The 14,564-nt window shown below is 42.0% G+C and overlaps 1 protein-coding gene across 6 annotated transcripts in view; it reads right to left on the bottom strand.

The window, feature by feature from the left end:
- LOC110501792 (unconventional myosin-Ib) overlaps positions 1 to 14,564 on the bottom strand; it is a 166,007-nt gene that overhangs the window by 32,418 nt on the left and 119,025 nt on the right. For all 6 annotated transcript variants that reach the window (XM_021579619.3, XM_090216046.1, XM_090216047.1 and 3 more), the window contains exons 7-11: positions 13,702 to 13,765; positions 10,416 to 10,514; positions 9,764 to 9,867; positions 8,470 to 8,617; positions 4,127 to 4,245 (exon numbers count right to left, since the gene is read on the bottom strand). In XM_021579619.3, coding sequence (XP_021435294.2) covers positions 4,127 to 4,245; positions 8,470 to 8,617; positions 9,764 to 9,867; positions 10,416 to 10,514; positions 13,702 to 13,765 — 534 coding nt within the window. The remainder of the gene's footprint in view (positions 1 to 4,126; positions 4,246 to 8,469; positions 8,618 to 9,763; positions 9,868 to 10,415; positions 10,515 to 13,701; positions 13,766 to 14,564) is intronic.

The following is a 14,564-nucleotide window of genomic DNA, read 5'->3' as shown; positions in this document are numbered from 1 at the left end:
AAAAGAAAATCTGACACAGCGGTTGCATTAAGGAGAGGTATATCTATAATTCCATGTGTATAACTTGTATTATCATCTACATTTATGATGAGTATTTCTGTTGAAACGATGTGGCTATGCAAAATCACTTGATGTTTTTGGAACTAGTGAATCTAATACGCCAATGTAAACTCAGATTTTTTTATATAAATATGAACTTTATCAAACAAAACATGCATGTATGTATTGTGTAACATGAAGTCCTATGAGTGTCATCTGATGAAGATAATTCAAGGTTAGTGATTAATTTTCTCTATTTCTGCTTTTTGTGAATGCTATATTTCGCTAGAAAATGACTGTGCTTATTGTGGTTTGGTGGAGACCTAACATAATCGTTTGTAGTGCTTTTGCTGAAAAGCATATTTGAAAATCCGACACTTTGGTGGGATTAACAACAAGATTAACTTTAAAATTATATAAAACACATGTATGTTTTAGGAATTGTAATTATGAGATTTCTGTGGTTTGAATTTGGCGCCCTCTATTTTCACTGGTAGTTGTCATATCGATTCCGTTAGCTGGATTGCAGAAATAACAAGTTTTAATACATTAGCAAAAATTGAGATGTTTTATTTTTTGGGCTTTGTCATTATGGGGTAGTGTGTGTAGATGGATGCACAAACAATTTAATACATTTTAAAATAAATTGTAATGTAACAAAATGTGGAAGTGAATCCTTTCAGAAAGCACCATACATTGAACAAAAATATAAATGCAAAATGCAACAATTAAAGATTGTAGTTACAGTTCATATAAGGAAATCAGTCATTTGAAATAAATTCATTAGGCCCTAATTTATTGATTTCACAGGACCGGGAATGCAGTCACAGATACCTTTTAAAAAAAAGTAGGCGCATGGATAAGATAACCAGTTAGTAGCTGCTGTGACCACAATTTGCCTCATGCAGCGCGACACATCTTGATCACATAAAATTGATCAGGCTGTTGAACATGCAAACAGTTTTTTTTGCATTGAGATGCAAACACGAGTCACTGAGCCACTTTGTAACCTGGACCATTACAGTAGTGAGTTCTTGTGCAACTTGTTGTTTGCTCTTTGCATGCACATACAGTGGGGCAAAAAAGTATTTAGTCAGCCACCAATTGTGCAAGTTCTCCCACTTAAAAAGATGAGAGAGGCCTGTAATTTTGATCAAAGGTACACTTCAACTATGACAGACAAAATGAGAAAAAATATCCAGGAAATCACATTGTATGATTTTTTATGAATTTATTTGCAAATTATGGTAGAAAATAAGTGTTTGGTCACCTACAAACAAGCAAGATTTCTGGCTCTCACAGACCTGTAACTTCTTTAAGAGGCTCCTCTGTCCTCCACTCATTACCTGTATTAATGGCACCTGTTTGAACTTGTATATCACTGTAACATCTGCATACATTTGAAAGTCAGACCCAGTACAGACAGAAGGCAGATCATTAATATACTGGCTGAACAGGAGGGGCCCCGGTATTGACCCTTGGGGCACGCCCACATCATAGCTAAGACTGGGCGACAGCTCATTGCTCACTCTGAGACACTGAGTTCTGCCTTCAAGTTATGATTTCATCCTTCTCAAGGCATCGGGGGAAAATTTGAACTTAAACTGTTAAAGGCGGGTTATGGTAGATTAACATTAAATTATCTGGAAACAGCTCTGGTGGACATTCCTGCAGTTAGCGTGCCAATTACACACTCCCTCAAAAGTTGACATCTATGGGATTGTGTTGTGACAAAACTTCACATTTTGTTCAGTAGATTTCAGTGCTCTCATGCACAGAGAAATATAGCTGTAGTAAATATCTCTGGTAAATGCTTGTAGTAGTGTGGCATTCAACTGGGGCAGGGATAGATCAGTTTTTATGGATGTGAAGTTACAGTCGAGCTGTAATTACAGCTGTAGAATGTTTCTCATTCCAACCATCCACAAGGGAACAGAATTATACATTGAGCTGTCTGAGGAGGTGTGTCCTAGCGTGGGCCGAATAGCATCCCTATAGTTATGGAGGCTCATCCTCTGGCATACAGCCACACTGGAGTAGAGAAAGGCTGTCATTCCTTATGAAAACACACACACGCAAACACACACCGGAAGAGGTGAACTTTCAGTGATAGAGCGCTGTGACATGGACAGGACCAGGAATAACCTCCCTAACAAACAAACACTTCTAGGAGGTGATGCTTGGGCAGGTGATGTGCTATGGATGAGCTGGTGATCCTTTAGTTCGATAGTTCCTCCAAGGGCACAAACCAATGTGCTCTGATTTATTGTCTCAGCCTGGCCTTTATATACCCTTCTGTTTACGCCATCTGGCCGGATGTTTGTGAAGATAAGAGAAAGCACACAGTACCACCAGGGGAGGGTGTCCCGGTCTCAAGGAGTCAGATCTGTAGCCTGGTCCCAGATCTGTTTGTGCTGTCTTGTTAACTCCTATGGTCATTTTCACAGCAATTTAGGAGATGGAAACACAGCACAAACAGATCTGGGACCAGTCGACCAGAAAACTGCCAAGGATGTTTAAAATCACACTTCAGGAGGAGTGAAGCTCATCCCTTCATACTACCCTTCTTAAGCTGCTTTTGTGGAGAACAGGGAGAGAACTAGAGAGAGGACTAGAGAGAGGACTAGCGAGAGGACTAGCGAGAGGACTAGCGAGAGGACTAGCGAGAGGACTAGCCCCTGACATTCTTCTTCTCATCACCAACTGAATGTTGCCTGAACTCAAGCCTCCAGCATAAGGAGAGGAAACTAGCTTCTATTCCTATTTGTTTGTCCTAAACATGAATGTGCATGACTGCCTGAACTCACTAACCTCCAAAACCTGGCCTATTTCTGCAAATTTCCAGGGGAGAATTCACCAAATCCTCATCCATAATGGACATGTTTCCATATACAGTGGATGGGGATAGGAAGTAAGCTAGCCAGAGAATTAAGTCAAAGGGAAATAATCCTCTCATCCACCCACAACTGTAGTGTGAAACATCCCCTGGGACTTAGTCTGTCAGTGCATGAAAGTAAGTGTGTTGCTATACACTGATGACAGGTGGTCTTGTTTGGCTCAGTTGGTGAGGGTATGGCGTTAGCAAAGTCAAGGTTGTGGGTTCAAGTCCCACAGGGAACAAATATACACACTAAAATCAATGCAGTGTCATTTGGGGTAGAGTCTAGTATTAGAACCAACACTGGGTGTGGATACAATGGGAACATGTGGGATTACATTGTATGAATGTAAACGTTAAGTTGTTTATTGATTTTGTCTACATATGTTTTTTTGTAAGTTGGCAAAAAAATATTGCAAAAATATATATATTACTAAAATAAATACATAAAATCAATGCACTCACTGTACTGTGTGGTGATAAAAGTGGCATTCATTAATGAAGCGATAAAGCCTGAGAAGCCAGTGTTAGGAGGATATATTGGCACAGGTGTTGTTAGGGCCGACATAGAAAATGGCTAGCTCATCTGATGAGAGAGCACAACACAGCTAACACAATAACTTCAAACTGATGTTGAAAAGACTGCAAACTAGCTGCACTTTGTTTTGTTTTAACTTTATTCAATTGATATTTCTTTGTATATAAATCCTTAAAAATTAGGCCAGCTGTTTCATGATTTCGACTGGTTGAGAAACGCTGCCTGCCCGTCTGTCTCCTCCTGACCCCTACACGTTCATTACTATGGGGCAGTGGGAGATCAAATTTGAATATTGAAACAATGTTGCTAATTTCGGAGAGACAGACGGCAAGGTTTATACAAATCTCAGCTGTTGAAAACAAAATTTTGGCCTAAAAGTAATGTGAGATAATGTCTAGATGCTTTTTATAGTGGAGATCAAGTTTATAACTTCCCTGCCTGGGCTGATGAGACAGTGGATTGCACAGTCAGATGGAACAGAGTAATTAAGCATTTTAATGTCATAGCTTTAGCCAGTGGTAACTTGTAGAATAGACACCGGCTGGAAAGCGCTTTTAACCAATGAGCAATCAGAATTAGAACCACCCGTTGTATAATACATTATATACACACTCATGTTTAAATAGATAGAACTAAAGAAGTGTGATGCTATACAGTGCTGATCTTCTCACCTGGGCCACGTTGAGTGTGGTAGACACCTTCTCCATCTTGGCTTCCACGGTGCGGTAGCTGAAAGCCCTCTCCAGCACAGACTGCTCAATCCCCAACAGCTCACACATCTCCTTCAGGTCTGGAAAATAGAGCAGAGGAAACTCACTGACAGAAAAACTGACACAAACGCTCAATCATAGAGCTTTGTATACAGGCCGTAGGCAAAGAATAGCTGTATAGCAAACAGAATAGGCAATGACTAGATGAAACAATTCAATAAAGGAAATCTATCCCCTGTGAATAAGGAATCTATATTAATGTTAAGCTTTACCAACAATGCCACTTGATGCCAGTATCACAGTTCAAGTGGGTAGCCATTAGGGCATTAGCTAAACCCTTTCCTTAGAGAGATAAGGTGATCTACTCTGAGATCTCAGACGATCTCCTTTAGGATCAGTGTTGTCTCCTGGCCAGGATACCCCAAAGCAGCCGGACGGAGTAATGTTTAAGAGCAGTTAGTGCATTAGCCTTAATGTAATTAGCTATTTACAGGTCAATTGTCTCACTCAATTGTCTTATGTAAGAGTAGTGTTGTTGACAAATGTCTTTGTGTATAGTGACAGCTGTCAAATGGTCACAAGGGGAAATTCCATTAATAACCTAATGTAGAAAGTAGAAGTGTGGACTTCATGATTCACACCACAGGCCATGTGGACTTCTTCCACTTAAGTGTATCCTGTAGATTAGAAAGGAGTTTGCAAAGAAAGAATGCAAAGTTGTCACGGCTGGGTTATTCAGACATGCAAAATATTAAATTAGCTTAATAGGGGAGAGCTGTTAGCAGTTACATAAGTAGGCGTACTGTACTTACCACCAGAAAACATTGCATACTATAGAAAACTGTAGTTAAGGAGTGAATGTTATTCATAAGGGTTACAAGGAGAAAATCGGACCTCACCTAATTTAAAATGGATGGCCCTCCATATTCCACCTACACCCTCTATGAATGCTTGAAGAATAAAAACAAGTGACCATCCCCTATATCCAAGGTAATAAATAATGTCTACCATTTACCCTTACTTCTCAGACAGACCAGAGCGTGAGACATGCAGTTTCAGAAACCATTCTTCGTCCTGTAAGCATTACATAGCAACACAGGCATTTTGATAGTGCACAGAGCTGCAGGCCAGAAGGTTGTGGGATCTCCTTTATAGTAAAAGTATTGCATTCATCTGTCATCGTATTTGCAGGTCCCAGAAAAAAATGGCCTTTTATGAACATTTCATGCAGTTTTACAGCATTTTAAAAATTAGAAGGATATTTTGTTACACCACACAAATTACCGAAATTACAGGCTAGGAATGGACAGAGAGTGTGCTTGTGTGTTCATCGTGTCATATTTCTCCAATGTCAAATCAGTGTGTCTTGTTTGCAACAAAACTGTCCCTGTTTGCAAATAATTAAATCTGAGATATCACTAAGAATCTGAGCATGGTACTTTCAAAAGTTAGGCATTCATTTCCACACCAGACAGAATAGCACAAAGCACTGTTAAATATCACATTATATAAATCAGATAGCTTAATATTTTGAAGAAAATAAAGCCTGACAATGGGTAGGCCTGCGTTTTTTGCCATTTTCCTTCATTCAAAGGTAGGCGTATGGCATACCCTCATATCCCTTCAATTCAAGTCTTGGTTTGAACGGAACAGCTCTTCACTGACACAGAAGTAGGCTATTTAAAGAGTGCATGGTGGGTGGAGGAATTGACCAACAAATGTATGGACATTGCAGCCTATAACCTAATGTCATCTGTCAAACAGGTAGGCCTACCTCTTACTTCTAAGACAGGAATAAATACACTCCCTCACAAAGCCCTCTTGTTAAAATTAAGACTTTAAATGCTTACTCAAATTTGACTACTTTCAGCACCCATGAGCTGGCCCTTTCTATTGATTGTGTCATGGCTAATGCTTCAATTGCAAGCCGAAGAACACCATCCCAACTGTGAAGCACGGGTGAGGCAGCATCATGTTGTGGGGGTGCTTTGCTGCAGGAGGGACTAGTGCGCATCACAAAATAGATGGTATCATGAGGATGTAAAAGTATGTGCATCTATTGAACCAACATCTCGACATCAGTCAGGAAGTTAAAGCTTGGTCGCAAACGGGTCTTCCAAATGGACAATGACCCCAAGCATACTTCCAAAGTTGTGGCAAAATGGCTTAAGGACAACAAAGTCAAGGTATTGGAGTGGCCATCAAAGCCCTGACCTCAATCCTACAGAGGATTTGTGGGCAGTGCTGAAAAAGCGTTTGAGAGCAAGGAGGCCTACAAACCTGACTCAGTTACACCAGCTCTGTCAGGAGGAATGGGTCAAAATTCCCCCGATTTATTGTGGGAAGCTTGTGGAAGACTACCTGAAACATTTGACCCAAGTTAAACAATTTAAAGGCAATGCTACCAAATTCTAATTGAGTGTATGTAAACTTCTGACCCACTGGGAATGTGATGAAAATAAAAGCTGAAATAAATCCCTTTACTATTATTCTAACATTGCACATTCTTAAAATAAAGTGGTGACCCTAACTGACCTAAAACAGGGAATTTCTTACTAGGATTAAATGTCAGGAATTGTGAAAAACTGAGTTTAATACCTCTTAAAGCTAGGGGGCAGAATTTTCACTTTTGGATAAATAGCGTGCCCAATTTCAACTTCCTGCTACTCATGCCAATAAAATAAGATATGCATATTATTCATAGATTTGTATAGAAAACATTCTGAAGTTTCTAAAACTGTTTGAATCATGTCTCTGAGTATAACAGAACTTATGTAGCAGGCAAAACCCCGAGGACTAACTGTTCAGTTTTTTTTTCCCCCTCTTTGTTCACTATATTGTCTTTGCCATTGGATATTTAATAGGAACCTATTTACAGTTCCTACCGCTTCCACACGAGGTCGCCAGTCTTTGGAATATGGTTGAGGTTATTCCTTTGTTCTATGAAGAAGTAGGCCAACTCGGAACTGGGGACACTTTTGTGATTTGCGCAAGACGTGAACAGCAGTGCTGGTTTGTTTTCGTTCCTGTATTGAATACAGATTGCCCCGTCTACAATTTGCACTGTGCTTCACCGAGCATGCAGTTCGTAGCCTATAGTTTATGGATCATTTGATTGAGACTTGATATTGGGTGCCCAGCAGAGTCAGATGAGGGGAGGTTTCGGGCACACAGCCATATATAGCCTAATTAGCAACTAATTCTAAAAGACTGAGAAATGTTTACAATTTATTGATTACCAATTACATGTCCCTCCCCTGGACTAGATTAAAAAAAATACTAAACCCTCCCCTTGACTGAAATTGAAAAAGCAGGACCCTCCCCCATTAACCATTCTTTAAATTTCGATCCATCCCTTAAGCCGGGTGGACACTACATGACTTTCAAATCCTAACATCGCTGAGCCTCTCACATTAAACAACCATCTTTCCTGTAGGTTGTTTTGTCTTGACAACGCAGTGGTGCGCACACTAAATTATCTGGCACAGACAGGGGTCACACTACAAGATTCTTCACTTGGTCATGAGGATTGTTGGATACCACGCTGTCTGGCTCAAAGCAGCCTCAAACATTTTCAGTCCGACATTCACGCTTGACAGTGTTGAAACGTCTAGCCAACATTTTGAATTTAATAATATTGCTTGTGTACTTCAGAGCTGTAACAATTTGACATTTTGGCTTTGGTTAAAGTCAAGTACAGATGCATACTTGTAGTAGTCATTGCTCCTGCTCGAGAGTCTACAGAGTTCTGGGTGCCGCAAAACATCAATCATTTCACTGGCTTCTGTTCTGGCGAGCTCTCATGGGCTATTGCTGATCACTTGTCAAGGGGATTTTGGTTTTGATCTCAAAAACTTGTCTGGGACAGCTAAAATTGGGGCCAAAATCATGTAGTGTACACCTGGCTTTAGTAAACCATGAAATGAAACATTAACAGGTAGAGGGCAGTGCAACAACACATCAGCTACTGCTGATGGAACTTACTGGTATGATTTGTTGTGGAGAGGTTTACCATTGGTCAGTGGTTTAAATCTAACTGATACGTTACAGTATGCTTATTTTATAGCGTTTATTTTATACATCCTGCAATGCAAAAGAAAAACAATATTTTCTACAACCACAATACATAATATTTACATTTTCAAGGTGTAAGGGAAATCCACATTCTTTGCTATCCAAAGGGGCACAAAAGTTGTGGGCACAAAAGTTTTTTTTTAAAGTGAGATGTGTATGCATGTGTACTGTAACAGGACATTGTGGCCCACCGTAAAGCTGCTGGTTGTCCAGTCAGACCATTGTCTCACCATTCTTGTCCTTGACCCTGCTTTCGTCGAAGCCGTTGACCCTGGACTCTGGTTTGAACTCAATGTTCCCCAATTTGAGGACGGCTGCTACCAGCTCTAGGACCAACTGCACCTCATCCTCCATAAAACCCACAATCTGCATTGCATTCTGGGAGAGAACATAGAGAGAAACAGCCTATCAGACACTTAGCCAAGGCGAGGTGCAGAATAACTAATCTTGATCAGTTAATGAGTAGTTATTTGGGATGCAAGGTGATTTGAAGATCAGTGATTCTCCTCAGTCTGAAGTCAATGTACATGTAGTCAACATCAAACACACACTAGTAACAAGGACAACAGGAAGAAGAGTGAGTATCTGGACTGGAGAGAGAAGAGCGAGACAACTAGTGACAGAGGGCAAAGTGATGTGGACTGTGGTGGGGGAAATATTTTAAATTATGAAATGTGTGTTACTGTGATTTGACACCGTTGTGAACAAGGGTGAGAGAAGACTGTAGCAGGCTGCCTTTGGCTCCTTCAACAGCATCATATCCAGTGGAGAGGCCTATGTGGTATAGCACTGAACTCAATCGTGTTGAGTTGGACTGCAGCTGAGACGTGGCCTGCTCCCTTACTGAGAAAAGTACTATGACAGAATACACGGAACCCGCATCCCAAATGGCACCCTTTACCCTACAATACTTTTGTCCAGGGCCCATAGGGTGCATTGTATAGGCAATAGGGCCATATTTGAGACGCAACCACTTCCACAGAGTCCAAGGGCAGCAAGACAGTGGTTTGGGATAAAAGGAAGGCAGGCACCTCATAACATCCTCTGTGTGTTGTCAACAGTAAGTGAGTCAAGAGGAAGAGGGGCTGAGAAGCTGCACATTGTGACCATGCTCTGCAGCGACAGCCCCACATGTCGGTGTGGGAGGATGCAGCTGCTGTTTCTCCCTCAGGTTTCCCACAGCAGCACAGAAACGGGCAGCCAGACTGCCACTGTGTATTCTAAAGCATTTAGCTATTGTTTACTGTTGGGAAGGCCTGCACTGCAGGTGAAATTCCTCTTTGAGTAATAAAAAGTGGATATAGATAGAAGTTACATAACAGGGGGAGAGGCTGTAGAGGCAGCTAGCCCATAATCAACTCTTGGCTGGTAAGGAGCAGGTTGGCATGGACAAGAGTTACCTTAATCCAATCAACCTGCCCTGGAGATAAAGAGCTCAGACCAGCCCTTACCCTACACCTCAGCCAAACCAACAATTACAATGACAGACAGGAATTAGTGTGAGTGAGTGAGTGAGTGTCCCACCCTGACGGTCCTAAAGCTTGCTGCGTCGTCTAGTCCATTGACGGTGGCTGAATCCAGACTCAGGTAGTTGTACTTACTGAAGTCTCTGTCCAACTTCAGCTTCGCTGTGGGCCAGAAAGACACACATGGCTTTAGCATGACCTATTCAGTCAATGCTGGTGTGCAGGTGCTATACACGCACGCAAACATTTCAGAGTAGCAGTTTCAATGGGCACCTTTAAAGGCCTGTATCAGGTATCAAAGAAAGCCATTCCACTGCGTGGTGTATTGGATTACAGGCTACATTAACTGCTGCTAAATCAAGTCATTTGATATTTGTCCACCATGATATTGTTCTCCTTCAACAATACTGCCAAACAGTGGCTGAGCTCCAGCTGAGAACAAATAAGCCATACTGGTTTCACAGTCTTTGTTCTCTGTACTTAATCACAGGTTCATGTTTAAGTAATGGTCACGTAACCAAGACATGCTTCCGCTAAGATAACTCGTGACATTATATTTAGCACCGTTTCTAAGTGTCATTACATATCTTAAACATTCATGTTGTGACACATGCAATGAAGCTTCATGACATGTTAATGACATTGTCATGCAGGTGTTATAAGCACTGGTGTCAAATGAAGTGTTACCGATAACTGTGTGTATAACTTACTCAGGGTGTCACCTGAAGCTCCAGAAAGAAGCTGGTAGAAGATGTGGAAGTTTCTCTCTCCTCTTGGCTGCTTGCAAACCCTGGACTTCTCCAACAAATCTACGGGACAACAGAAGTACAGGGGATTAAAAATACATGACTGTTATAAAGAGAAATGACAACTTATTTGATGAGCTTTCTACACGGGCAGGACACAAAGGATTCCATTCAATGAGCTAAGAACATAACTGATATTTTATGTCTACACACGGTCAGTGTCAGACCACATCTGTAGTGCACCGATGGATGCATCTCCCTGTTATAGCCAAATATTAGTGTTTCCAAGGTGACCGAGCCATGGTCATGTTGCCGTCTCATTGTTCATTGTATAGAAGTGGAGCCTCCTAGCCAGCCGGCACAAGAAGACCCCGAGGAGGAAAACATATGAAGAGATCAAGTCAGCTGCTCCTCCATGGCTAATGACCAACTACAACAACACCTATATTGAAAGGATATATTTATATATTTGGTTTTGAGTTTGGTAATGGACAGGCATAGAAAAGCAATGTTTGCTTGACAAGCCAAGTTATGTTGAAGATAGGGCTATATTCCGCCCTGGGACCTGAGTAGGATGCCTGTTGGCATTCAGCGACGAGCCCCAAGTCCTGACTCATCTTCTCAGCAGGGCCATTAACTGCTTGAAGAGAGTCAGGAACCACTTCATAATGAATTTACACCCTCTCTGACACAGGAGGTCAATAGAACGTACGTGTGTGTATATATGCGTGAGCCCCAGGCGTCAACAGCTATAAGGTAGGTGGTCACGAATCGGTGCCAGCTATTGCTAGCCACGCTTCAACGCCACATGGTAGTCACTAAGTGTGTGTTCATCATTAAGTGTGTGTGTGTGTTAAATACTAAGTGGTTCTCTCTGGGTTGTCTGTCAGCTCATCAATAACGTAGCATCTTTTACAGAGCGACAGACGAGCCGAGCTGAGAGATGCGTTGCCTCTGAACTGTAATCAAAAAGGGGACAGAACATGGATCCTTTCTTCCTCTCTGCCAAACCTACGAGATTCACATGTAGCTGCCTGCAAGCATCCTATTGACCAGATCAAACTCACAACAGTGAGTTCCAACAACAGAAAATAAGACACAGGAACAAGAAATGTGGCTCAAGAATGTACTGAACATTCAGGGTCTCCCCCACAGGGGGCCCTTCTCGCTGTTGTGACCTTTCCTCTTTTGTACACTGGAAGAGTTCAGCCCTGTTATTGATTTCCACTACTAAGGCCGCTTTGCTATGTTTTCCATGCCTGCTGTGAAGCATTTGTCAAATTTAGAATGGTATTATGAACAAATGAACATACATACATTTAAGGAGAAATGTCAGACATGCTATATGCTGCAAAGTAAGAATGGAAGTCCTGTCTTGCTGTTTTGACTAGGGTATAACAAGCACCAAAAGACTGGCCTTTTGGGCATTGGAAACCCTCTTCCTGGCACGTTACCACTATTCAAGTCTACTTTGTTATCGCGCCAAACTAATTCCCCAATGACAAAGTTAAAAACATAAAAAAAGATTCTCAGTCCAGACAAAGTTCAACACATACAGTTTGACACATTATCCCATACAAAACTAGCATGCATGGATGTAGTGTCCTAAACCCTCCTCCACTGTGGCCTAACCCTAGCTGCTCCACTGTACTGTGACCATGTCCTAGAGCAGGGGTCCTCAAACCGCTCCTGGGGACCCATAATCGTTCCATGCATTTGATCTTGTCATCAGCTAACATTTGATTTAAATTGTCAACTATTTATCAGGCCCTTGACTAAGTGAATCATGCAAGTTAGTTCAGGGCTACAACAAAATTGTGAAATGACTGTGGATCCCAAGGAGAGGTTTGAGAACAACTTCCCTAGATGTGTTCCTGCTCTATGCCTGCAGTTAAAGAAGACATTCAGGTCATGGAGCAAGCTGGAGATTGTGCGAGGGCCATTACTAGCTGTCAGCTGACTGTGCTGCAGCAGCAACAAAGACCCAGAGGAATTTATAGCGTGTGACTTCTGAGGGAAGCCCTCAGGCAGTCAAGGCCTTTCCCCTTCCATCCTGTCCTCTCGTCACTCCATCCTAATAAACATCTCCTTGTACTGGACCATCTTCATTATCTACTCCATAATCAAATTTCAAATCACATTTATTTATAAAGCCCTTCTTACATCAGCTGATGTCAAAGTGCTGTACAGAAACCCAGCCTAAAACCCCAAACAGCAAGCAATGCAGGTGTAGAAGCATGGTGGCTAGGAAAAACTCCCTAGAAAGGCCAGAACCTGGGAAGAAACCTAAAGAGGAACCAGGCTATGTGGGGTGGCCAGTCTTCTTCTGGCTGTGCTGGGTTGAGATTATAACAGAACATGGCCAAAATGTTCAATGTTCATATATGACCAGCATGGTCAAATAATAATAATCACAGTGGTTGTAGAGGGTGCAACAGATCAGCACCTCAGGAGTAAATGTCAGATGGCTTTTCATAGCCGATCATTCAGAGTATCTCTATCGCTCCTGCTGTCTCTAGAGAGTTGAAAACAGCAGGTCTGGGACACGGTAGCATGTCCGGTGAACAGGTCAGGGTTCCATAGCCTGTTAGTCTGTTTCCTGTGACCTCATGGCTGAATCTCTTCATTCCAGACATAACATGATCATGAGACAGGACGAAACAATAACAGAGGTTGGAGGGACAAGATAGTGCGACAAGACGAGGCACTGCAGTCAGAAACTAGTCTTCCATGATTTAATGTGTATGTATGTAAACTGTTTAGGTTGTTTTAGTTTGCTTCCTCACCCTCTAGTTCTTGTGCGTCAATGACCCTCCATTGACTGGAAACAATGTAATATCTTTGATCGCCATCTCCCTTTGGTGAGCCGACCAACCGGGCGTGCAGGGACAGCATGTGGAATGTGACACGCTATGATCGACCCCCACTCCCCATCTCTTCCCTTCTTTCAGGCCCTCCCCTCTCTCTATATCTCCCAGTCCCGCTCCATGACTACCTCTCTATCTCTCCCTGGATCTGGCCCTGTGGTGTATGGTGTGAGACAAACCATTACCATGGTGGGATGACTAACTGACTTACTGGGGGATTTAATTGAGCCAACTGTGTCAGTGGGATATAACCATGAGAGGGCTACTCTATCACTACCACGCTCACATCAGTGACATGACAGGGCTAGAGCGATGGAGGAGAGCTTAGCATGTGGCCATTCTATTGCAGCATAAGGTGTGTGTGTGTACTTTATAATACTCACAGTTGCTAATAACTCCACCCAGAGGGTCTCCTTTGAAGTCAAACTCAATGTCCATGTATTTTCCCTGCAGAGAAGGAGAACACAGTGGTTAGAAATGCCTGATAACCACTATATAGGGAATAGGTGCCATTTGGAACACACCCTCGTCTCTGATTTCCCTCTATGTCCTTTTTTCTTTTAGCAATGAAGTGGTTTTCCAGGCAGCCAAAACAAGAAAAAAGGACCAATGGGATGAGTCGGGCACAGGGCCCACCCCTTGATAACAGAGCATTAAGGTCTTTAATACCGTGGCAACGTCACTTTGAAGCACTGACATTACCACAATGCCCTGGTGTGGCTTTAAAGTTATTCTCACTAAGTTACATATCTTGAAAACTTGATTGCTGACAAGCATAACATTTTGGGACTATGTCAACAACAGACTAATGAAACAAATACCAAAAGATAGTTTTGGGGTGGAGTTTTCCTTTACGTGATATTCTTCAGGAATCAATGAGTAAATATTAACAACTGAAATGGCCATTGAACAGATTCCCAGATCCCAGGCAGTAGGTAAGAGGCAGGAGGCAGCTCTCATACGCACAGGCAGGGATCACTGCAAACCTCACCAGAGGGAATAGAAAGGAGTTCCTCTTTAAATTAATTTTGAATAAGACGTTTTGTCTCCAGGCACTAGACCTGTTCATAAAGTCAGCTACCAAATCACACATTTGTTTTCTGTGACGTGATGGACTTTAAGTGGAGGAAATGCCTTTGTTTCTTCTCCCATTTGAAAGGCAAGTAAAACAAACCATCTCGCTCACTTTCTCCCTCTGTTCTGTTTCAGGTTTGAAATAGAAGTTATAAATGACGGTGGGCCCAGT

This window comes from Oncorhynchus mykiss, chromosome 22 (assembly GCF_057628025.1).
Source record: "Oncorhynchus mykiss isolate SJ-2025 chromosome 22, ASM5762802v1, whole genome shotgun sequence".
NCBI classification, from domain to species: domain Eukaryota; kingdom Metazoa; phylum Chordata; class Actinopteri; order Salmoniformes; family Salmonidae; genus Oncorhynchus; species Oncorhynchus mykiss.
Note: the sequence above shows the minus strand (reverse complement) of the source record. Positions and strands in the feature narration are given on the sequence as shown.